This window comes from Anastrepha ludens, chromosome 6 (assembly GCF_028408465.1).
Source record: "Anastrepha ludens isolate Willacy chromosome 6, idAnaLude1.1, whole genome shotgun sequence".
NCBI lineage: Eukaryota > Metazoa > Arthropoda > Insecta > Diptera > Tephritidae > Anastrepha > Anastrepha ludens.
In genome coordinates, this window is record NC_071502.1 from 54253467 (window position 1) to 54279869 (window position 26403).

The 26403-nt window shown below is 34.8% G+C and overlaps 2 protein-coding genes across 5 annotated transcripts in view; one reads left to right on the plus strand and one right to left on the minus strand.

Moving 5' to 3' along the window:
* Window positions 1-1104: 1104 nt before the first annotated feature.
* LOC128866143 (cytochrome P450 4p1-like) lies at window positions 1105-24953 on the minus strand. Its single transcript, XM_054106656.1, has 9 exons — window positions 24928-24953; window positions 5524-5885; window positions 5251-5451; window positions 5070-5151; window positions 3984-4084; window positions 2882-3146; window positions 2570-2793; window positions 2195-2509; window positions 1105-2134 (listed from the first exon to the last, which is right to left on the minus strand). The coding sequence occupies exons 1-9, from the start codon at window positions 24936-24938 to the stop codon at window positions 1974-1976; spliced, it is 1722 nt and encodes a 573-aa protein (XP_053962631.1). The 5' UTR covers window positions 24939-24953; the 3' UTR covers window positions 1105-1973.
* Window positions 16140-26403, plus strand: part of LOC128866141 (probable beta-hexosaminidase fdl) — a 77511-nt gene continuing 67247 nt past the window's right edge. The window contains exons 1-2 of one of the 4 annotated variants that reach the window (XM_054106652.1): window positions 24515-24624; window positions 24721-24795. In XM_054106652.1, the coding sequence (XP_053962627.1) occupies window positions 24794-24795 (2 nt within the window). In that variant the 5' untranslated portion in view covers window positions 24515-24624; window positions 24721-24793. Of the gene's footprint in view, window positions 16749-24387; window positions 24455-24514; window positions 24625-24661; window positions 24796-26403 lie in introns of those variants that run through there. The other 3 variants (XM_054106653.1, XM_054106654.1, XM_054106651.1) reach the window with 3 other exon arrangements.

A 26403-nucleotide genomic window follows, 5' to 3' on the forward strand; every position in this document is an offset into this window, starting at 1 on the left:
TTCTGTTTAAAGCACAGAGGGAGATTTTTAAACAAAGTTGATCGAAAGTAAGAAACAGTAAGGTTAGGAAGAAATCATAGTTAAAAAAAGTTTCTGTTATTAAAGGCGCGCAGTGAAGATTGAACCTAGGACCAACTGCTTATGTATAGTATAAGTACATATGGACCCCTGCTTATGTTGTTTTGTAATAAACAGATGCTGTATTTAAACAAAAAACTAGCTTCGTTTATGTTTTCTTCTATAAAAGGATGCTGCATTAAAAAAACATACTAAATTTAAATGTTTAAATATTTTTGCTTACTGAGTAACGCAACGAAACTTACTTCACTTCTTAACTTCAGGGTTATGACCAGTAAACAAATTTTAAAAACTCTACTGAAAGATGTTCTGGTACATTAATCACATACCAGCATTAGGGTTCCAATATGCATTTATTTTTATCTTTTAATTTCGGTTCTAAATCCTCAAATTTTGTTTGAACTACTCTATGCGGTTAATCTTTGTTTATAGATTTTGACATTTTAGGGACCAAACACAAAAAAAAAACATACTCTTGTTGTTTTTGCTCTACTGCTATGTTTTAAGAATTTGTAGCGGTCTTAACCGCCAACCTTACAGAAGTGGTACTTTTCGGAAAAGAGTTTCTAATAAAAATTTATATGAAAAATGTAAAATATCACGCATAGACTTTTTCTTAATGAAATCGTCAGTAAGATTTGTTGATAAACTGACATTCATAGAAAATGAACTGATAAACAAATATCTGTCAAAGGCAAGGGAAGTATCATTACCTCTAACAGAAAAACATTTATCACCAATATATTTAAAAGTACTAAAAAATAATAATATGTTACATAAAAATAGTAAAGCAATATATTATCATAGGCGATACAATACTTACAACTTCAACGATGAAAATTTAGTTTATAACATTGATCAATTTATAGCCAAATAAATTATAGAAGTTTAATATACGTTATCTCCTTTTTAAGCCCTTTTTGGGAGAATATAAATAAGTTTTAAAATTATGCCAAAGACATTCCAAATAATAATGATAACCTATTGTATAATCAAAAGAAAAATAAGTTTTAAACTCCTAGATAAATACAAATGTATGTTAGGATAATGCTAAATAATCTAATTTTATCATAACTTTGTAAACTTCTATGTTAAAATGATTTTGGGCAATAAATGAAATGAAATGAAATGAAATGCTACTACCTGTTTAATGTATCTTGAACTATCTACCTAGTATCTACCTTAACTACTTACTCAATGTATTACAGTACGAAAAATACCCATTTATAGGGTGTTCGGTGACTGAATTAGGAACTAAAAGCTAAATTAAAAAATTATTACTAATGATAAAAGTTTGTTTCAGTAACTACTAAAAGACAAGTGCGGATTTTATTTTTCAAAAATGATTTCCTCTAAATGTCGGCCGTTACGTCGGATATACTCTTGCAATCTGGCCTCTATACTCCATACCACTCGCTAAACTAAGTGATGTCGGAATGTCATTAAATTCGCGAACGATATTTTCTTTCAGTGCTGAGATGGTCGCTGGGTTTGTTTCATAGACTTTACTTTCGAGGTACCCCCATAGAAAAAAGTTCATTCCGGTAATGTGGGGCGATCTGAGTGGCGAGGATATGTCACGAAAACGGCTTATCAGTTTGTTAGCGAAGAAGTCACGTAAAATCGCCATAGTCTCTCTGACCGTTTATAGCGTGGCGCCATCTCTAACTCTGCCTGAAACCATATTTTTGAGGAAATTAAACGTCTACATTTTTAACGCGATTTTGTTCCTTATTTGCTTTTTGTTATTGATTACATTCACTTAACTTAAATGTTTCAAGGGTAAGTATAGACTTGGACTTATTCCGTACTTTATTTATGTAGCTGTGAACGATTTTATAATCGTTGTTCTTTATACCCAAAAGTTAAGGGATTTTCAAATAAAAATTATTTGCTTAAACCCTTTTCTGCAGTCTTACTTTAATCTCGTTAGCTGTTCTTATGATAATGCCCGTTTCAAAGCGTAAGTCTTTTGGATCCATTAAGGCCACTACTTTGAACTTCTTTAACATAAAAACTAATAAGGTTTTCATCTCCAACATGGCGAATTTTTGGCCTAAAATAAGAAGATAAGAAATAAAATTAAATAATCGAAATGAAAATTACAAAATATTACCTATGCAATTTCGCTGACCAGCGCTAAAGGGCAGAAACGCGTATGGGTGCCGACCTTTGGAGTTTTCAGCTGTAAAACGTGTCGGGTCGAACATATTCGGATCATTATAGTACTTAGGACTGCGTTGTATATCGAAGATGTGTATGGAGATTTGTGTGCCCGCGGGTAGAAAGACATTATTAGAAAGAAATGTATCCCGTATCGCTTTACGCATTATACCCGGCACCGAGGGGTAAAGACGTAAAGTTTCCTTAATAAAACACTCCAGGTACTTAAGTTTACCCAACTGATTTATATTCAGTTTACTAAGATCATCTGCATAAGGAAGAGGAATATAAAACAATTACAAAAATTATGTAAATCTCAATACAAAACCTTCGACATGTTCAAGTATCTCTTGATAGCACAGTTCCTGCATTTCGGGATACAGCGATAGGTTCATTAGAGTAAATATCAGTGCCATTGATGTAGTGTCGAAACCCTCAAACATGAATGTATCCACTTCCTCGCATATACCCGCATGATCGATAAGTCCATCGCGCTCGGCGTGTAAGAGTGTATCCAACATGGCGTAGCGCTTTTTCTTGATAAACCCAGTGCTGCGTGAAATCAAAAATAAAATAAAATCAATGTTGCAGAATTGTTAAAAAAATGCTCTCTCGCTTTCTGCTTCGCACTTTTACTTACTCCTGCTCAATGACTCCATTTTTGGAACTTTGCTCCAACTCTGCTGCAAAAAGTGGACGCCGCTTGTGAATTATATTGCTGGAGAATCCATGTACGGTTTTCAAGTGTTTTTCCATTTTTGGTGCCATAAATATATTATAAATGGCGTCGATCATATAGAATGGATTCCTAATACGTGCAATAAATCCTTCTTCGATCATTTTAAAACTCGCACGATATTGCTCATCATCCAGTTGCTCGTCTAATTTGACACCCAGAGCAGCCTCTGTGAAAAGAGCGAATTTTATGTAGTTATTATGGAAAGATTCTTTGTAGAGAGGAATTGTATTTTTCGGCATTTTATAACATACTAGTAACTCATATGATCAAAGAAAACAGAAACAGAAGAAAAATTTTAGTTAAATAATTATGCAGAAATTTAATAATATTTTTTTTTTTAATTAAAAAAACTTAAATTTCTGGAAACTGCTTCGATATTGATAGCCGTGACCGTTTTTGTTTAACTAGAAAAATTGTAATATACTCCGGCCGAATCCTATTCCTACTTTTCATTTAAAACGTTCACGATTGATTGAATGCAGTAGGTTGCGCATTGCTACTACTTCTCAGCGCATTTGAAAGAATCAGTTGCGCGGTTGACGTAAATTTGGAATTTTGTACAATTTTTGCTTACAAGCAACTCTATTCTCTTCCATATTCAAATTAACCTAGTCTAACTATTTATTTTTGTTTACAGAAGTCCCCTATTTTGACATTTCTCTGAAATGTCGTCACATCAAAATTATTCTCAAAATTCTACTAAAATCTTTGTAACTTTGTAATCCATCATTACAACGATACATCTACTGCTACAGCTTCGCGTACTTTAGTTTGACGTCCAGTGAGACATGGATATGGATATTTTCTACGATTCCTTTGGTAACCACATATGTTGGGGTGCTGGTCATTAAATTAATATCTCAATAGTGCTAAAAGTGGGGCAGGTACACATATTTTTCTATGACCATCTCTAATTTCTATATTATCGCAAGTTGGCGCTAAAATTGATTCCGCCTCAATTTCATATTTTTTTACTTTGAAAAACTCCGACTAACTAACTTACCACAAACGCTGTTTAATGTAAATTTTGGTATTATTTCATTCAAAAGGACTGAGTTTGTATCGACTGTATTAAGTTGATCGACGAATTTCTGGCTCTCCTCCCTGAAAGAGGAAAAGTAAGTTGTATCAATTATATATTAAAGAGAAACGTTTTTCGAATAAAAGTATTTTTAATTTTTACAATTGTGCAGATTTAATTCTCGTAGTCTAGAGTATTCAAAAACTCTAATTTAGGGGAATACTGTAAAGGGTGGTTTTAGAATTGGATTCTAGAAAACTTGTGACCATTTGGAAAGATCTTTTTTTAATTCATCATTTGAGTCTTCGTAAAAAGATTAATGGCATAATAAGTAGTTCGGCTGTTATTTTATGTACGCACACGGTAGTTTTGAGAGGATACCAAATTCAGAGCTCGCGGCTTATTGACAACTCTTTTTTATGCTGCCGAAGCGGTTTTAAATCGATTATCTTTTCATTGGTCTTTAAAAAATTGGAATATAGCTTGTTCAATAGTTAATTCTCTAAGTTTGAAACCAGCATAATTGAAGGTAGGTTTCAGCATTTTACGCAGAAATTTCATTTCTCAAACCAAATTTAATGCCATTTCTTTGGCCATCAAATTTAACTATTCATAAACACCGAAATTTTATTCATTATCCAAATTTGAACGTTTGCTAATATTGACATGAAATTTGGCACAGATGTCTAAGACGACAGCATTATCAACCTGAAAAACTTTGACCGAATTCACGTGCTCGTATATTTTAAATTAAAAATTCACATTACCTTTTTGATCATGGCTTTGATTATGGTTTAATGGTAGCCACACATTATGATCGATTTCTCGCACTTCAGAGCAACAAGCGAAACCAATTTTTGAAGCATTCAATTCTACATTTCCATATTTTCTTTCAACATTTTCATTTCAATTAAAAAATATTTTGGAATTGTAAATATGTAATATACATATGGGTATACTAAATTTCATGACCTCAAAATCTCAAAATAAGCTTTTGTATAGCGATATTTTCATCAATTTTCATGACCGTTATAAAAACAATTTATTGACCTCTTATAAGTCACTCACTTGAAAACCTCCTCAAAGTGTCCGAGTATATCGAAATGGAAAGCAGGTGTCAATAATTTTCTGCGCGTTTGCCATTTTTTATCTTAAAGTAGAAAAGCAAATCGTATCAGTTTTTAATACATATACATGTGTAAAAACATTATAAATAAAAGAAAAAAATTAAAATTTACCACTTAAGTACCTGTTGATGTCAGTAGGCCAGTATGTAAAAATGGCTCTAGAAAATAGTATGCTATGCCTTTTGTAATTAAATTTTTATCATTTAACAATAGCTCAGCATCTTCGGCGGTAATTACGTTATAAAAAGTCGTAAATAATCCGTATTCTACGTAGCTTTTTCCCAAATTGGCTGCTGAAATACGAGAGCTCTCAAATAGTGCAACTGTTAAATTGGGAAATTATTTAATATCTACGTATGTATGTGTGTATATGCTTTTATTATTTATTTGCTTACCATTATCAGCACCAAAACAATCGAACACATTTGCGAAAATTGTCTCTGCATTTGCCTGCGGCACAATGTTCTCAAGCGGTGTGCCGTCTATTGTCTTTAAGCGTTTGGCAAAAAATGCCATTACACAATAATCTCGATTGAGCTTATAGAGCCAGGCCGCAATTGAAATCACAGCAATAATGAAAGCGAAAAGCAACATTGAGCGAAGTGGTTGATTTAAGTTGGATACAGACGTATGTAGATATATTTTTTTGTATTTGGCTTGAATTAGTTGTAGCGAGAGTAATATTGTGATAAACCATTCGCCAGAGCAATCAAAAATTAACTGAGCTTGACTATGGGAGACTTGGTAGCTAATGTACCTGTAATATGTAAGAGGGTGAGTAAATAAATAAATTTTTTATACAGTTTGTCACATAAGTAAGTATACTTTTATTTATCAGTAAATATATAATAAGATGAATTTAAATCATTTTAATACTACAAAAATTTCACTCCGCAGAAAAATCCTACCGCGCATTCTGAAAGTGTGAGACACCCTGTACGCAATTGCATAGAGGATCAACCGCACGGACAAAAAAAGACATTTGAAAACGTTTCATCGGGTGAAAATATAATTTGAAGATTTTTATTCTCACCGAGTATTGTTTTTTTTATACTATTTATAAGCACAATGTCACATTTCAAATTACTATATTTTTATATATGTATAACCAGCTGTACCCGGCACGCGTTGCTACGCCAACAACTAAAATAAATTTAAGAAAAATAACTTTAAAGAAATATCAGCATTCATTTTAACCATTTTATTGATTTTGTTTATTTCGGAAAAATCGGTTGAACGGGGCAAAAGTTAGTACTCTGCAGCGCCACCTGGTGGCGAGTGGCAGCAATGAGCATATTCTACAAACCTTCTCCGTGGAAAAATACATAGGTATATATACCAATTTTTATAATAATCGGCCCAGTAGTTTTTGAGTTCATCGAGGGCATACAGACAAACATTCATTTTTATATATAAAGATTTATCAACTATCCAGACAGTGCAGCAAGCAAAGCCACCGTTCTTCAAAAAATTCACATTATGAATGCACACTTGTCCTGGCACTACGTATTCATCTACTCCATGGTCAGTCACTTGCTTATGGTGCCCACATTCATCGTAGCCCCCCTCTGTTGCCTGTGAGATAAACAAAATTGAGCAAAACTTTAGCCCGTAGAAAACAATTACTTTCTATTGGTTACATATTTACACAATACTCGTATATTGGTTTGTGTGGGTTTGTGTTTGGCTGTATCGATACAATGTTGCCATTGATTGCATACACACTTTTACAGGCATCGGCGTTATCAGTTACAATTTTTCATTGTTTAATGAGCCAAAGCCAAAAACCAACAAATGCAAATACAGCGCACGCTCAATAACGTGAACTAATTCAAACCAAGGCAGTTCACGTTAACAAAAGTGGTCACGTTTTGGAATGCCCGAAAAGACTAAGTGAATATACATATTTTTTTACATTTAAATTCACATTTTATTCTTGTTTTCGTTACATATTAATTGAAAATTAAGTCATACGATGATTTTATTGTAATATATTTAAAAAAAGTCAGTCATATTTTTGTGTATCTTCTGTTTCTCTAAAACCTGAAGCACAGCTTTCTCCCTTAACCGTCTTAGCACACTCATATCATTTTGATCGACGTCTTCAAGACTCATATTAACGCCTTGTTGAAAATTTCAACTGCTTCACTCGGCTTAATTTTCTCCAGTCGCTGTCATCATCAGAGTTGTCCTCTTGTTGATGACCGTCATCTGCATTGCCCTCCTCGATATCTTCGTTCCATTCATGAACGGCTGGTAACGTGAATTAAATCTGAAATTTTTAATAAAAAAGAGTTTTTTCAATAACCCACATACATATCTTTGAGCATATCTGCGAACACGAGCGAACCTCAGGATTTAAACTACTAAGGAGATCGACGGTGTTGCTCATCATGGTGCGAAGTTCAGCTTCCCATTTTTTCTTTTAAAACCGCCAACGAAAAATTATCTTCGGGATAATCATTGTTTACCGCAAAATTTAAAATACTGTTCCAGCACTTAGCTAATGTTGCTTCACCAACACGAAACCAAGCCGCATCCAAAAGATTTATTGCCATTAAGTTAATTTTTTTCAACGACTCGAGAAAATCAGACTTTGTCGCTGCTATTGAAGCTAGAAGGCTGTCTCTGTAAAGCAACTTAGTGATTTTTATTGCATTCTGATCCATCGCTTGAATGAGGGGAGTAACGTTTGGTGGCATAAACATTGCCGAAATTTGCCCATTCTCCTTTGCCAGTTCAGCTTCATTTGGGTGCGAAGGAGCGTTGTCGATTAGGAGGAGAGCTTTAATTGGTAAGGCTTTCTTCTTTAAAATCGATGTAACTTTAAAAAACAACCAGTTAACCTTAAAAATCGGACAAAACTTAAAAGGAATATTCAGCTGTGGAACAAATGACTCGTGAAACCATTGCTTGAAAATAGCCGACGTCATCCAGGCGGATTTCGAGCTCTTATAGTCGGTGGGAACTGAAAGTTTTTAAAGCAGCGGGGATTCTTCGCCTTTCCAATTACCAAAAGCTTAAGCTTGTGGGATCCAGTGGCGTTTGAACAGCATATAAACTTGATTCGCTGCTTGTCGGACTTTACCCCTGGGGCTCTCTTCTCCAAACTTGACGCGTACGTTTTCTTTGGTAAAAGTCTCCAAAATAATCGTTGCACAACCCCAATTTGGCCATTTTAGCTTTAAGTTTTTCTTTAAACGGATCCACTAGCTGAGGTTGCGAAGACAGTTTTTCGCCTGATATTTTAAGAAGACGAATACCGTACCTCTTCTTGAATCCTTGGAGCCATCCATCACTAGCGAAGAAGTGTGCTTGATTTTCTTTAAATTTTTCATGCAGTGTTTTTGTTTCTTTCAACATTAGAGCACTTACTGGCTAGTATTTATCTCGCATTTGGATAAACCAACGATAAAGAGCTCTCCCCATTTTGGGCAACTCTGAAGAACGCAGTGGTTTTCTATTTCCAGGCTCACAATACGTGTTGTTTACGCATTTTAAAATCACTTGCTTTTTCGCTTTAATGTTACAAATTGTTGATTTAGTAACATTATATTTCTTTGCTAAAATCGTCACAGATGAGCCTTTTTTTAAAAAGCCGTGAATTTTAGCCTTTTGTTTTAATGTCAAGCACACGGGTTTTTTAGAATTCATTTTCACCAGAGAACATAAGACTAAACACTCTTTGCAAAACCAAAACCGCGGCTGAAATATTTTACTCCTTACATGCAATTACGAATAAAATGCCCATTTTATAATTAGGGGATTCCCCAATTTCAGAATTACTTGAGAACAATGTAAATTACATTCAAATAATTGTAACGTTTATTGTTCATGTTTAGAGCTTTTCGGGTTTCTTCACGTTTTAGAGTAGTCAATGCACAAAAATGTTTGCTCACGTTTTGGGGTGTTCACGCTTTAGAGCGTTCACGTTATCGAGCGTGCGCTGTAGTTCATTTATCTATAATTAACATTATTCAACATTGTTTTTAAGTTATTTTAATAAAAACTAAAATTTATTTTGTAAATAATTTCAAAATGTACTGTTTGACAACACTGCGTGGTGGGAGAGCAATCAGCTGACACGATTTTACGGAAACTATCAAAAATCGTACGACACTACGGAACGGAAGGGTGGTGAGAATTCATTTACATGGGGCTCTCATTAGTTTTATCGTGTCAGCTGACACGGCCTTGCGTTTACGTTGGTAACTGTGAGCACTATAAGCACCATTATAGTGAGCAGTACCGCCAGTACTGGTTCATATGAGAGTCTACGATTCGTTGTTTACGCTACGTAGTTCCATTATAAGCAAAAGTTACGGAAACATTAAAGCAACATGGTCAGAAATACATGTATGTACACGTGCATCGTTCTGTCTACACCCTGAATATTTTACCGTTTTCGAGTTCCCTTTGATCTATTCCAAATAAGAATAAATCGTTTTTTGGCAAGAGTGGTTTATAACGACGTTCGCGCCCAAAGCCATCCGTTGTATTGTATAATTATCCTCTAGACGAGGCAGCACAGGAGATTTTCATCTTTGTCGATTACATTCGAGAGTTCGAACCATGACAAGTGAACGGTCAGTAGTTTAATAACTTGTCCATAATTGCGTGTGCTTAGGGAGAACAAAATCTTAACCAGAATTTTGAATATTGAGGCCATCGTGAGTTTAGCCTGACTACAGACATTCTATGCTTTATAGTAATCGCTAGGTGTCATATTTACCTATTTTCTGACGGTGGCTTCGATGGCCGAATGTGAGAGCCCTATAGCTGATTTCCGCTTATGAGAAACCTGGTCAGAGCACGCTCCATCCGAAAGGCACATCCATTTTACATACTTGGCGTCTATATAAGTATGTAGAATAATTATTATCACAAAATTAAGCTAAGCTTTGTATGGCCGCACGCTTTTTGAAGAAAGTAGAAGGCTGCGCAGTCGGACTAAAAATGCTGATATGGAAATTGTCATCTCTCCCTCGACTCCTATTCTTCACGGCGTAGTACAGAATTATGTATACCTTGCGTTGAGAAAAGATAATCAAGGCACCGTTATCTTCGATATATATGTATGTAAACTCATGGCACAATGATAGACTCTATAGATTGTGAGTATACTAGCACTCATACCATTTCTTGAGGGACTGGCGGACTTCCTCCTCCAAACTGTGGTGTGCGTATTGATGTTCCACTAAAGGGGGGAATTATAGTTTTATGCTACCCGTGAAGGGTTTTTTAATAAGAAACTTTTTCATGGTAGAAACAAACTCAGAGGGCTGTCATCGCCTAATGTGATGCTACCGTTAGAACTTTTTCTTTTTATCTGTACCATTTTGTTATCATTTGGTCTTTCATACCCATAATGGATTTCGAGCCCGTGTTCTATCGAATGCTGGACAACTGCGGCCGCGGCATTTACTAGATACGAAATTAGTTAGTTGTCTACTTACTTAAGTGACTAAGTTTATGTAGTTATGTTTGTAAATAAGTGGTTTGTGTTTATGAGCGCAATAATTGTAGTGTGTGACAACATTGTTGCACAATGAAACTTTTCAAGCACAATTGACTTGCAGAAATTTAGAATTTGTTGATCTACGTTTAATTTAACTCTGTGTTTGCATTAGATAAAGTGGAAAATGATTTGGTTTTCTTTGGGGTCCCACATTAGCATTAGGTGATTGAGACAAAAAATGGGTTTTGGAAGAGGGCTTTTTAAAGTTCAAGCAAAATCATCGCTTTGGAGGTAATCCATTTTAAATCGTACATGACGATGTCGAAAATTTGTTTTACAATAATTCTTATCGGAACTGTATTTTAGGCTATATATTCAAAAACGAAAATAACACGATTCCGCCAATTTTCAATGCCAACTTAGCTCCAACAAAGAGTTTTATTAATATATTAGTCTATAATTTAATATGCCTATAACTTCTCGAAAACAATATTTTCGCTTTTCTCAGATAAGACATGAAGGACTACAATTCAATTCAAGAAACGAAGAGAAATGCAGTTATCGTTGCTATTTGTGCAAATTACACTGGTTTAGAAATCTCTAAGTGAGCCAGTTCATTCGTTCATATGGTTCACCGTGAATTGGAAGCATCAAGCGGCGTTGCTGAATCTGTTGCAAAAGAATTAATTCAACAAGCGTAATTAAACTCCCTGAATATGTTGTGGTTTTTTTCTGACGAAAAAATGTTTGACCAAGACCAAAATACTAGTCACAGAAATTACAGATGTCTATGTTCTAATCCTACAGAGGTTCCTGTTGTCAAGCGCACGAAGTTTCTGGCCACTGTTATTGTTTTAGGTATTGAGAGCAACAAAGGACATGCTATGCAGCCACACTTCTTTACTCGAAGATTTCGAGTGAATTCTTCTGCATATTTCGAGGCTCTAGAGATAGTAGTGAAAACGTGGATTGATCGTGCAAGCAGTAACGTGCTCCTTCACACAAAGCAATGGCAATACAAGACCTCATAACACCGAACTTATAGTCGTCAAACTCCCCAGACCTTAATCCTTTAGATTACTACGTATGGGGCGTAGTTGATAGTGAGGCCAATAAGCATTTTCCTAACATCATTTCTTATCTGAGGGCTGTAATTAATAGCGTTATGATCAATATGCATAAGGAGCATTTGATTCGGGCATCCAATAGGTTCCGGAAAGATTTTATAGTTATATAATGTGTAAGTTAACATTGTGTAAAAAATTCGTGGGATTTCATTAGCATTTTTTAGGTTTTCGAACAGCCAGTAGTCACTGGGAGCCAAATCTGGCAAATACAGTAGATGTGAGAGCATTTCGAAGATCAATTCATATTGCGGTCACGGTGCAGTGAATAAACGCGGCACCCCTTTTAAACAGAGCTTTCTCATAGTAATATGTGGGTAATATAAGGGGAACATATGTCAGATAACTCACGTAGCTTTACTTTTCGATCATTCAAAAGGATTTTGTGGATTTTTTTATATTTTCTGGTGTTACCGCCTCATTTGGATGCCACCACTTTTGATATCAGCAAACCGTCGTTTTATTGTTGTTTCTAAAGCAAGCTGCAATCCAGGCACTGGGTTCTGATACCACCACCTCTAAGGTGGTGGAACAAAGCAGGACTAGCTTTACCACCTTGAGCGAAAACCATAAAGTTACCTTAATCTGGGTCCCGGGACATCGGAGCATTGAAGGTAATGAGAAAGCGGATGAACTGGCAAGAAGGGGATCTGCCACGAATAACGCTCTTGCAGAATCGGTATTCACATCACTAGGTGCAGTCAAGAGTGCAATTTCCCTAAAATACCTCCGAATCGCAGATTGTAGATGGAGAGACCAGACGAAATGCAAAATTAGCAGAACGTTATGGCCCAACTACAACCTTAAGCAATCGTCAAAATTGACAAAAATGAAACGACGGGACGCCTGGAGGCTAACGGCAGTCAAAAGCGGCAGTGGGAGAACAAACAGCAAAAATGGGCATCCCTCACAACACATACTGTCACAGTTGTAAACAACCGGAGAAAAAGGAAAGAATTTTCCATTTCCTCTGCGAATGCCCTGCCCTATGGAAGGACAGAATGTTAACCCTGGGTAAACCGCTGTTCGAGAGTCTGGAACAGCTGTCGGTCTTAGATGTCAACAACCTAATAAGGTTTCTGAACCGCATAGACTAGATATAGTCATGCTGTAAATAACTGGTAAACAAGTTGGTAACGAGGAAGTGGCAACAAAATGGTGCGGAAGCGCTAGTTGGATTCTGGAAGAATCACCACCTAAACCAACTAACGAACCAATGCAGCGGGGTCCCAACAGCCATTGCTTCGCTTGAACGGTACTTTTTCCCATCAAGAAGCCGTGTAAAATTTAAACATGAACTTCTCTTTGATACATTGTTTTGAAAATAAGAAAAGTCGCCCCCCTCGTAGCTCAATAACTCACGAACTAATGAATAGAATACCACAGCTGTTTATTAAGTTTAGAACTAACAGAAAAAGATGTGAATGCAATAAAACTAGTGCCATTTATGTGTTAGGCTTGGGACTTTTCAGCCTATGTTTGAATTGAATAAGCGTTAGCGTTAGAATAAAATTTGCTTTTGAAAAAATAAATGATCTGCTTACATAAGAAAAGAAAATTTAATGTTTGATAAAGGACAAAATTTCAAGAACAAAAAAAAAAAAAAACAAAAAGAGGTTGTCTGTAAAGTCGGCTTACTGACGATAGTTTAACGTGACAACGTCATAAGAAAATACTAATGGAATGGCTGCATTTTTCAAAAGAAAATTTGAATTTTGTTTGTTTGATAGCTATTTTGTATGGATATAGAGAAGGAGGTAAATGGAATCGCAATGGAATAGGTCAAGTTACATTTACACAAACGTGAAAAATGACGAAACATTTATCAAATTCTTGAAAGATATGTTCAATTTCGATTGTGCATCAGAGGCACCATCATCGATTTGACTTTTCCAAGACACATTACACTCGAAACACTCCCTTTCATTTCCTACTTTTCCTATCATCGTCCTATTCTCAACAGAGAAATGGTTCATTACCATGCACACAGGAAGAAGGCATATGCAAATACAAATATGTGAATTTATAGTAATGTGATATTTAACCTCTTATTATTTGTGTTATTCTGTTATTAACGTCTGATGCACAATCGACATTGAACATGACTTTCATGAATTTGATAAATGTTTCGTCATTTTTCACGTTTATGTTGAAGTCACCACAAACAAGAATTAGTATCAACTTCCATGATGGGATGTACATACTGGCTGTTGTAAACATACGGAAATAGTGCTTGATGCAGCAGAACACGGATGTTAGAGATATTTGTTCCAGGATGAATATAAACTGCGCCAGCGGTGAAGCATGTAACTTCTGCCAAGCAAACGTCACCAGTGTTTCTAATAAGGCGGGTTGTATTCGACAGTTCAACGTTGGATGTCGATGACAAATTTCTATAAATTGCCAATCCACCTGCTGCGTTTGTTTCAAAATCTGATCGATTATTTTGCCGGGTTACACATTCAAAATTTTCAATTGAAATTGGATCACAATTGTCACGCATCCAGGTTTCAGTCAGAATCAAATCATCAGACCTTGGAATCACTGTGACTTTTTCAATATCTGCCAAGTGAGCAGGCAAACTCTGTGAATTAAGGTTCGTTATTAGAGTTTGTCCTGCATTGTTTGAGTCATTATAGAACTGTACTGCAGTATCAGTAATTGGTCGAAGTGTGTGTCCACGAAGTCGAAAGTATTCGTTACGGATATCTCTTGTTGTCTGTGAATCGTTTCCCTCCCGTCCGTGTTTAAAGCGAAATGGAGCATATTTTTCAGCGATAATATACAAGCCTTCTATACTTGTCACCCGACTCAGTGCCATGTTCTCCAACTGTTGCGGTTGCTTGGATGAGTATTTATAAACAATGACAGCAAGCGACCCACCTTGTGACTTGTGAATAGTGATGGCACAAGCAGGAACGCAAGGAAACTGTTTTCGGTTGCATTTTATAGTTTTTATTAGTGTAAAGGTTACTAATTTCTTTTAAACTGGTATCCAGTTTGTAGACAAAGTTTTTGGCTTGCTTTGCACGTGAGGTCGGCATTTAACTTTAGCTCTGGTTCCTGTTGTTTCTTCCGGAAACTCGAACCATAAAGTAACAATTTCTTCTCTAGCTGCTGGCGAAGTTGTACTGGTCGATGGTCCTGCTTCTGCAGAATTGTCATCTACATTTGACTGCTGACGTTCGATATGTCGCAAGACACCAATAGCTCCATTTACCAACCCATCAGCGACAGTTAGAAATCATCATGTAGGGATATCCTTCTGCCAAAGGCATCGGATATCCATCGGTTTCTGCCACTGTCATCTTGTGTAGTTTACCTTGAACCTGTCTCTTCTCTTGTTCACTTGAATAACCAAGCATAATATCATGTGCGAGACAGTTGTATGCATTTAGAATTGCGCTTGGTTGTACGAATCCACTTCATTGTTACTATAATACAGCCTGACAGCATTAGACACGTTTTCCGTGCACCAAGCCTGAGTATTATGTCTAGACTCAATAAGGGAAATATTATCGTTGCTTAGTTAAGTCCATTGCCGATTTTTGTTAGAATCGTTGAAAACCGCTCATCTTTTTGTCGCACAACACGAACCAAGTTGGCTTGCCCGACTTGAAATGGATTGACCTTTAGGAATTTGAGTGTTTTCACATCATTTTGCTCATATATGTTATGTACTTAACGGCTAAATAAATGATTTATAAATGTTAGAGGAATACAGCATTCTTGGAATTGGGACGTTATAGTAGCGTAGGCTGCGCTGTCTGGGGAACTAGCACCAGTGTATAATAATACTCAATAAAAATGCAAGGAAACCAGCGAAGTCATTGCAGGAAGTACCAGAATACATTATGTTATGTTAAATTTTAGCTCCAATTTTTATACATTCAGATTTTAGTGATAGGAATTAAGAAAATCGGAAATTAGGCTGCGCATTTAAAATAATTATATATATAAGAGAAAAAGCTGATGTAAATGTACATATATGCGTTAAAATATTAAGATTTTTTAATACTTTCCATTCTAAAAAAATGTCAGATGCAACGAAAATATAAAGATTATCAAAAATATAATAATATTTTACTTAAACTTTTGGGAAATAATTTTTAATCTACGTTTAAATTTAATTACTCAAGTAACTCGACATAGAAGGAGATTATGTTTATCTTGTATTCATTGAAATAATTCGATTTTCATATATTGAAAATAAATTTTAAAATACATAAATTAAAATACATAAATAAACAATGCAAATTGGATATATTTGAAAACATAGTTATATTTTCCCCCTATTTCTCAAATTGAGGAATTATTTGTTACAAACTGCGCTTTACAATAAAGAGTGGCAGCACTGGAAGCGCCTGTGCAGCTGTCAGGGGTGCAAAAACAAACGCAAGAATTTGTAGCCAAAAGAAAACTGTCAAAGTACTGGGCATTGCCTCCCGACCGAAACTTTCCAAGTAGCTGCTTTAGTGCAATACCGATTTAAAGTATCTGTTGGAATTTCATATTTTTTTAGAGTTTATTTAGTCTGAAACAAAATCCCATTTCTGTATTTAATTAATAATTCAACTTATAGTAAATGCCTGATAATTAGACAAGCTGAAAAGTGTTTCTTCGCTCTGAGAGAGGTGTATTTTATGTGTTAAGCAATTGTGTATTCCGGTGCTCCGGTTCACTAGAGCTGTGGCGTTCTTTACGGCTTTTATAACGAATGTAAAAACAAAGAAATATGGTTTTGAAGCAATTTCTCAGCCGTAAAGTATATAAAACTATGTGAAAAAAGTGCGACGTGTTCGTACGACAACTACCGCTCTACCCATACTTAGTGACCGGAACAAATGTCGATTCAACTCAGTGACAGAGATTTCATCTCGTGCCAATTACCGTAGCCTTTGTTTTTGCCTAGACAGTGTTAAAAATAAATAAAAATTAAGAAAAACGGACGGCCAGGAGCGAAGAGTGCCTTCAAGTGTGAGATTATAGGATATGTGAAAAGTCTGCTAATTGCCTGCCTCAAATTGACTACATTAAGGTGAATATTGGAAATTTTGTATTTTATATGTGCAGCCACGTACATACATATGTACATACATTTAGCTTGCCACTTTGGCTCTGAAGCATGGAATTTTTTGCCAAAAAGCGATGCTACAAAAGAATGTATGCGGTGAAAGGGAAATTGCCACGGAAATTGGGTGGGACACAAAAAAACCATTTTTTAGTAGATGTGGAATATAGATGTGCAAAACAATCGATTGCATTAACATGCGGTCAATCATTCTGTAAACAATTGGTTTGTGAGATTACTGCAAGTTCATATGGGCCTGCTTGCATTTGCTATGGTATGACTGGCGTAACTGCGAAAAGGAGTGACAACACACAGTGAAGATTTCGGAAGCATATACCAAAATTTCATAGGGAAAGTAATTGATTCGAATGGCATAAAGTGCAAATGATATATTATACAATAATGCAAGTCCGGAGTTTTGCATTTAAAGTAAAACTTTTTAGGAGACTTTGATACTATTTTCTCAAACGTGCATATTTTCATGTGTATAAGTAGTCAAGTGTGGTCATTTATTTTGCCGTTCCAAGGATTATGAAATATATGAACATTACCGCAACGGTTGAGTTTTATATCCATACAACAAAGTCAACATTACTATTTATTTATTTATTTAATCGGCTGAAATATAAACCTTTTTGAGTTGTTGTAGGCAGCATAATGCGAGATTTCAGAGTCCTTGAAAAATAACCCAACATTTTGTACATCAGAGATTTTATTTTAAACTCATATTTCCCAGAAATAAATGAACAAATATTGTCCATGCATGTACTTATATACATATATATAATTCCTATATAATATATATATAATTCTTCTGATAACGGAATTCCTGATAAAGCTCAAACCTTCAAATTCATAAATTTTTTTATTTTTTGAAGCGTACAAGCTTTAGCTCTATTACAACGTAGTTTATATAAATGCAGATACATTTGTACAAACAGATATACATACATAACATTGCAACAGTATCGCGTTGGATTAATTAAAATTTTCTTGTTAATTCGCATTTGATAAGCAGCACAAAAACAATACGACAAAATACATGAAGTATAACAACAAAACTAATAAGTTTTTGTTTTTGGAATTTTTTATTTATTTTATTGTCATTTAATATTAAAAACATTAGTGGGTTGCACACAATAGTAGTCTTTATACGAAGCTACATACGAGCTTCTTTGGAGGATATTTTAGGCACGGCTAGTACATAATGAGATGTAAAATTTCAGCTGCAATATGTAGGGAAAATAATAAAATCAATTCTAATTAAAGTGCAAAAAATGGCAAAAAACTTCAAAAGTATCTAAAAGTATTTTAAGTTCTTCCTACACATAGGCCATTTAGTTGGAAGCTGTTCCTCTTTGCTCTTTGTTCCTTGCAAAGTTTTTTTCTTTCAAAATTCTAGACCAAAGTATCCCTACAAGAACAGTGACAGTCATTTGCTATAGTCAATGCTTCTCTATGGTCAACAGTGAAGTAAATATTCATCACCTATGAAAAATCACAATTGAGGAAATTTTTAGTCACTGTTGACTAATCAAACTTTGTACAAATATTCATCACATATACACGTAGCTCATAAAGTCTGCGTATACTTTACAAGTATTTTGAATTTGATTAAAAACCAATATAAATTTATAGTTGAAAACATATTTTATTTACTTATTCTTTCGTTACATTCTTAAGTTACAAAAGCAAAAGAAAATAACAAGATTCCTCACTTCATTGTTTTTATAACGGTAAGTAATTGCAGCAACATATACAGTCAATGTCAAAAGAAAGTGTACAAACTTGGAATGTATTAATATTAGCTTTATTCAATACTTTGATGGGTGATACAAAGAAACATATTGTATTATATTTTTTTAATTCATATTTAATACTATTCGAGTTTATACAAAAACATAAACAAAATTATTACAACGAAAAAAGTTATGAACGAAAAATCTTATATACTTCATAGTTTAGGCGTCAAATGAAAGTGTACAGAAGAGTAGAATGCATATTAAGTATTTTGTATGCTTTCCATTTGCCTTTATCACTGCTTGCAAACGTCGTGGCATAGAATTAACAAGGTTTGCAGTCACTTCTGGTGCAACTTTCTGCCATTCTTCAGAAATCGCGGCTTTGAGCATATCTTTACTAGTAATGGTTTTTTTTCGGATTTATCTGTCTAGGTGCTCCCACAGATGCTCAATGGGGTTGAGGTCCGCTGACTGGGGAGGGTGATCTAATTGCTTGGGTACGTGATATAGCATCCATTCTTTGACAACTTTCGCAGTGTGCTTAGGGTCGTTGTCTTGTTGAAATACCCAAGACCGATCCAAGCTCAATTTTTCGACACTAGGGCGCAGGTTATTCTTCAATATGTTGAGATAGTCTATTTTATTCATAGTGCTTTCTATGAATGTCAAATTACCTACCCCGCCAGCGGCCATACACCCCCACACCATCACCTAGCCACCCCCATGCTTCACAGTGGATACTACATTACTTTCTGCAAGTGCCGTATTTCTGGTTCGCCAAATTTGTGTTGCTTTTTTCTTGCCGAATACCTCAAATTTGCTTTCGTCGCTAAATAGTACGTTATTCCAAAATGAAACGCCGTTATACTGGTACTTTTTAGCAAAGTTTAATCGCTTTATTTGATTGGTTTTCGAGATAAGAGGTTTTTTCCGCGGAACTCGCCCATAGAGACCGTTCGCATAAAATGCTCGAGGAATTGTGCTAGCACTAACCGGCTTTCCAGACGTTTGTGAAATATTTTTGGACAATTTTATAGCACTTTCTGACGGATTTATTTTCACACTTCTCATAACCGACCTTATTTCAGCAACATTTAGTCGCCTTGGTCTGCTGGATTTTGGACGATTTTCCAGCTTGCCATACTTTTAATTCTTGTCAATAATTTTTTTTACAGTATTATGGCTTCTGTTAATAATACCGATTTCGCGCAAGGTTTTGCCTTCCTTGTGATATTTTATCACAAGCTCCCGAATATCCAAAGACGTTTGTTTTTTCGTTGCGATTTTTTTTTTTTTTCAAAGCAACTACCGATTGCGACTAAGCAAAGACTTTAAATGGATCGTATACGATGACTCTCACAATAGACGAAACTATGTAACGGTTCTTTTCCAAGTCCGTTATCTGGTAAACACGTGGTCGATGATTTGTACACTTTCTTTTGGCACCTAATATATGAAGTATTTTCGATTTTTAGTTCACAACTTTTTTTGTTGTAAGAATTTTGTTTTTGTGTTTCCATAAATTCTTATGGTATGAAATATCATTTAAAAAAAATATAAAATGTTTTTTAAAATTACCCAGCAAACGTATAAAGAAAGCCCTTATTATTACATTTCACGTTTGTACACTTTCTTTTGACATTGACTGTAAATATGGCAACCAGAAAGTCTGCGCAAAGCTTGTTTCTTTTAATAATACCGTTGATTTATTATGACTTTTTCTCGCTTTCACGCGCCCTCCATTGTAATTGTTGTTATTTTAGTTGATCGGTTAGCGCACTTAGTTGCACATTTTATTTAAAAGTGGTATGAAAATCAAAGGGAGAGAAATTAGTGTATCACAAAGAAAAATAAGTAAAAAGGTGTGATGGAAATAGTTTCTGAAATATTGGCAAAGCTATTGGGAGAACGCAGAGCGCAGCTTAACCAACATGACAAATGTTAACCCTCGAATTACATCATCAAAAATTGTTGAAAACGTTTAACATTTAAAAAAAGTATTTGTGCGGAAATTGCTAGAAAATGGTAAAAAAAGGTAGATACCATGGTATAGTTGCTCCAAGAAAGCAGTTTATTTCACTTGTGGAACGCACAAGAGCGCATTTGAATTTGAATATAAGTAAGCCTCCAAAGTTTTGGAAACATGCCATTTTTCAGACGGCAGACATTTTTTTATACTTGGAATAAGAGATCGTTAAATCGTTTGACGCAAATTAAGTTCTGCTCTTGAGAAACAAAAAGTTGTTGGTACAATCAAACACGGCAATGGTGAAGGTATGGTGTGGGGGTGTATGGCGGCAAGTGGTGTGGGTTACTTAGGATTTATTGAATGGACAATGGATAAGTGGGTGAATTTGAACATTTTAAAAAGGAACTTGAAACAGAGTGCCGAAAATTTTGGCTTATCAAGAACGTTTCAGTTTCAACAAGATAACGAGCCAAAACACGCTCCGAAAGAGATCAAAATACCCCCACAGTCGCCGAGTCTCAATCCTATTGAGCATTTGTGGCATCTATTAGAAAAAAGAATTGGACAGCTTGTAATCGACAAGTCAAGTGGCTTTGCGTAGTGCTAGAGCAGAAGATTACAACTATAAATTAATATTGTGTTTTTAATGTACGCAGACTTTATGGACCATGTGTAAATGAAAATCGAACTATAATATTTTTTCGTTATACTTTCTTAAAATTTTATAAATAATAATATTTTACATATTTTTATTATTATTCGAAGTTTAGCAGCGCATTTTAAAAGTGCAAAAGGAACAATAGCCAATCATCTAAGGTGCTATCACATCAAAATCATAAGGTTGTAAAACACCTGCATGCAATGGCTTTTATGGTGCACAAAACAATTGTTGTTGTTATTGGTTAATTTTTTAATTAAAAAGATTATTAATGTTAATATTAAAAAAATACAGTGTACTCTCCTACTCCTAACGGACACCTCCCATAAGCGGACATTTTTTTCAGTACCGCAAAAATCCTTTTTGGGTGTTTGGCCGAGCTCCTCCTCCTATTTGTGGTGCGCGTCTTGATGTTGTTCCACAAATGGAGGGATCTTAGGGATGTTTTAAAGTTTTCTCTTTTGAGCGGACAACCCTCCCATAACAAGACGCGAATACTTTTTCCCCTCACCAAAGATATTTTAGTTCTCTCACAAGCGGATAGCTTAAAAACTCTGCCTTGGAGTTTTCAAAATCAAAAAATTTGTTATATGTTGTTTATTTCATTCAAGAAGCGTGGGAGCAAGTGAGTCCATAGACAGTGAAAAATTGTTAAGTGCAAGCTGACTTTGAGAAAATAAACTTCCCTAATGGCGATAGGATGGTTATACCGCAGAGAATGAGCTTCTTCTATCGGCAATTGCTCAGTTCACCAGCATTATTAATCTAGCTCAGAAACAAATTCAAGTTGAAATTAAAGGAAAAACTCGCGAAAATAAAATTTCTGACTTTTTTAAATAAATTTGAATACCTTGTATAACAAAATTTGCTTTTACATTTGTCGTTTGTTTACAAATTCTGTTTATTTCGTCAAATATTTACGTGTATATCTGTTCTGGTTTTAGAAATAAAACTAATCGAATATTAACACTAGATTTGTCAGCTATTTAAATATACCTATTTCTACAAAACCAGTCAAATAGATTGGTGTATAAAATAACTGTTTATTGTGACTTCCAGTCTTTATCGATTCCTAAAAAATTACAAAAAAAGTTGAACCATATTAATTGTAATAGGTAAATGGATTTATAGACATCGTCAAAAAGCAAATAATAATTGGTTACATTTTGTAACATATTGGTTACGTATTCCAAAATTGTACCAAAAATGTTAATGTAATACCAATGCACACTTTACTTCCAAATTGTGCCAAAAAAAGTGCATTTGTACCATTAATTTCATCAGTGCTCTACTCTCTCGGAATTTTCATCCTTGCTATTTTTCTGCTGTTGTTTTCCACCAATATTCTCATACAGGGTGGCTGATGAATTTTGCTACATTAAGAAACTCAAATAACTTTTTTTTTAGTGTATGGAATTCATTTATTTTTTTTTTTCAAGTTGAAGGTCATTAAATTTTATTAAATGTAGCTTAACTAGTTTTAAAAATAATTGAATTTAAACTCGTTGACACAAGTGCGGCATCTTAGTAAAAAGTTGTTCATTGCTGCTTTGAGAGTTGCGACAGGAATAGCCGCAATTGTTGCCCGAATGGATTGTTTTAGTTCATCCAAATTTGTTGGCTTTGTTTTATAAACTTCTTGTTTACATAAACCCCACAAGAAAAAGTCAGGTGCAGTAAGGTCAGGCGACCTGGGGGGCCAACGAAATTCGGAGTTTCTTGAAATCAGTTTATTGGGAAATTTTCGTCGCAACTCTGTCATAACAGTCTGGGCTATGTGATACGTTGCCCCATCTTGTTGAAACCACACAGAGTTGAAAGGAATTCTCTTTCGGCGTAGTTCTGGATAGAAAAATTCTTTCAGCATTTTCAAATAACGGTCTCCAGTAACCGTAACGGTGTGACCATTTTCTTAAAAAAAATAAGGCCCGACAATACAGCGTGAAGAAACCGCACACCACACTGTCACGCGAAGAGGATGCAATTCCGTCTCGTGGAGTATCTGTGGGTTAGAAGTACTCCATATTCGACAATTTTGTTTGTTCACATTGCCGTTTAAATCGAAATGGGCCTCATCATACATGAAAAGGCAGTTTAACATGTTTTGGTCTTCTTCCACCATTTGCAGGATCTTCTGGCAAAATTCCAAGCGAATCGGCAAGTCTGCTGCATTCAGTTTGTTAACCATTTGAATTTTGTAGGGAAATAAGTCTAAATCTTTGTGCACTATTGTTTGCAAAGACTGTCGGCTGACACCAAGTTGAGCAGATAAGCTTCTTGTTGAAACCCTTGGATTGCTTTGTATAGCTGCAGCTACAGCAGCGATCGTTTCCTCCGTCCGAACTGGTGGGTTTCGATGATAAGGCCTTCTTTCGACTGTTCCTTGCTCAGCAAAATTATTCACCAGTCTCATTATGGTCCATCTGCTCGGGGGATCGCCGCCAAACATCCGCCTGCACTCTCTCTGTACCAAAACTACGGACTCCAGTGCGTGATAGCGGCGGACTATCCAAATTCTTGTTTGCGTGCCCCAGTTATCCATTTTAATAAATTTTAAAGATCAATCTGCAAATTAAAACAAAAATGGAACAGATAACTTAAAAAGAAAAAAAGTTCGTCCCCTTAGTATTAAAATAGCCTATAAATTTTTTGATATTTTGAGAAAATGAATTTCAAACTTTTTGTCGAAAGTAGCTCTCACTCAAATCTCGTTATGTCGGTAAATACTTATTATTTTTTGATTGACCTTTTGACCCACTTTGTGGAACTAGAATTTGACAAAATTTTGACCGCATATAAAATCGACGATGGAGAATCCAAAAATTCAATAAAAAAATAATAGCCTATGAGCACATAGGCTATTGTTATACTAAGGGGACGAGTTATTCAATTTTTTTTGGTAGCGGCTTTCATCAGCCACCCTGTATTTCGCAGCAGCTCATCGCTATTATCCATGTACGTGTCACAGTTATCACACACAAAACGCACATGCAAGGTAATATCGATTCTACAAATACAACAATTTGGTGGGCTATTGCCAAATTTTTCGGCTATTCTTCCTTGAAGGAAGAAGAGAGAAAGATAATACTAACATTTTCCCTTTGACTATCAGGCTCCAATCAGCTGATGAAACAATATCAGCTTGTATAGATTTGCCTTGCCTACATACATAGTTATGTCCCGTGAGAACATTCTCACTGCACTCATCCAATTCCGATCACTTTTTGGTCCAGTGGTAAACTTTGCCGCATATACCGTGACAACGGATTCCGCTCTCACCGCGAATAGGATTTTTGCACTTATGGTAGTTATCCATTTTCGTAACTTTTTGCACTTTATTAAATTCACTTTGTAATGGTATTTTATTGGTTACTAGTTAGTATATTGCAGAAAGTGTCGCACTTTTTCGCTAATATTTTAAACTCAAAATTTTTGCTTTGTTTTGAAACATTAAACATCAAAAATACACAACCGGTGAAACGCTTTTATTTTAAAAATTTAGTGTAATTAGTGATATCTTTAAAAATTGCCTAATTGCGTCCTTTCGCTTTTTTTTTTTGTTTTCTATAGTGTATAAATTTATATTTATAAACCGTATAACTCGAACTTGCAGGAGTAAATCAAAAACTTGCCCGCTCACGACATGTATGTATTAAACTTTTGTATAAAAATTCAAGATATACTAAAATAAAAAAAAAAAATTGTTTTCCAAAATTCACATACACATACACTGAGTTAAATAAATATTGGATTTATTAACAAATTTTCACTATTCACCGGTTTCTCATTTAGTGTTATTTATTATTTTATGATAAAAAACATTTATATCCAATTTTCAAACTTTGTGCAAGTTAAAAAAAAATCAGCAACAATCAAATTTTCATCAAAACTTCCGAGCTTTCATCAAAATTTACAAAAATTTCGAGTATGCAATTTTAAAGCCTATTCAATTTTGGTATAAAATGCAAGTCTGAAGTGGCTCAAAAATCGAGTTGATTTTTCACAATTTTTCTTTGCTGGCGGTCTTCTACATTTTACACTGCAGATTTATAATTTTTATAAATGGCGTCGTACGTCAATCATCTTTGTCACTTGTAAACTAAACAGCTGCAGTATACAAACAGACAAGCAAAGGAGTGCGTAAAGGTCATAATAAAAATGTCCATCACTCAAAATTGTTGCTTTTATTTGGTAAAAAAGTTATTCAAAATCAAAATGATTAAATGCTCGATATTTTTTTCTTATAAGGAAGAAAACAGCGAACACCGTCACAACAAAAAAAAAAAAATCTTAAAAATCAATGCAATTTTTGAGACGCTTCAAACGTGCAATTTATTATACTAAAATTCATTGAGCTATGACCCAGCATATCGAAAGTTTTCTGAAAATTCTGTTTGAAAAGTATGAAATTTTGATAATTTTGTTTTAATATGTACACAGTTTGAAAATTGGATTTATGGGGTTTTGTAGGAAACGGTGAATAATTTTTCCATAATTTAATGAAAGCTTAAAATGAATTTGCATTAGATATGTAACCGATTTACAATCGGCGATAGAATTGATTATATATTGTATATATTCACGCTAAAATATAGTGCATACAAAATTTTCAGATTCCTAAATGAGGCTTCCGTGCACTTACATAATAATGCATACGAATGATTCTAAATAACATTAGAAACAAAAATTATTATATAGCCAAAGCTCGGTTTGACATTTTACTGTTTTCCTAAATTTTGTTGGAATATGTAATTATTTCTCCTTATTAAGTCACTTTACCCAATTTAAATTAATTAACAGCTTTTTTAAAGTGTGGCGTGCTTTGCGGTCTTGCAATTAATTAACAATTTACAATAAATAACTTGCAATAATAATTCATTGAAATAAACGAATAAAAAATTCATTCACAGAGCAGAAAGGTTTAAATGTAGAAAAAGCGGTGAAGAAAAAAAAGCATAATTATCCATATTATGTAGTGTGTTTGTGTGTATGAAATACAGCTGTGCTCATATTAATGGTGCCACACAACCAAAGTTCCTCAGTCTGATTGAAAATTCTCTAAACAAAAAAAAAAAGTGCAATAAAATGTGGCGCAAAATGAATCGCCCTATCGGAAGATTTATAAGTTTTGCAAACGGCGTCGTACCCCAATCATATACCAGTTATATAACAAAAAATGGTTACAAATTTTATCTTCAAAATAGTAGCCATCGTTAGCGACACATTTTTCCCATCTCTCAGGCAATTTGTGGA

What these genes read in the sequence shown, in the direction of transcription:
- LOC128866143 (XM_054106656.1), bottom strand. An exon ending in TTGTTTTGGTGCTGATAATG is followed by an intron (nt 5,452 to 5,523) that starts GTAAGCAAATAA and finishes CCAATTTAACAG; the next exon opens with TTGCACTATTTGAGAGCTCT. An exon ending in GATACTTGAACATGTCGAAG is followed by an intron (nt 2,510 to 2,569) that starts GTTTTGTATTGA and finishes TTCCTTATGCAG; the next exon opens with ATGATCTTAGTAAACTGAAT.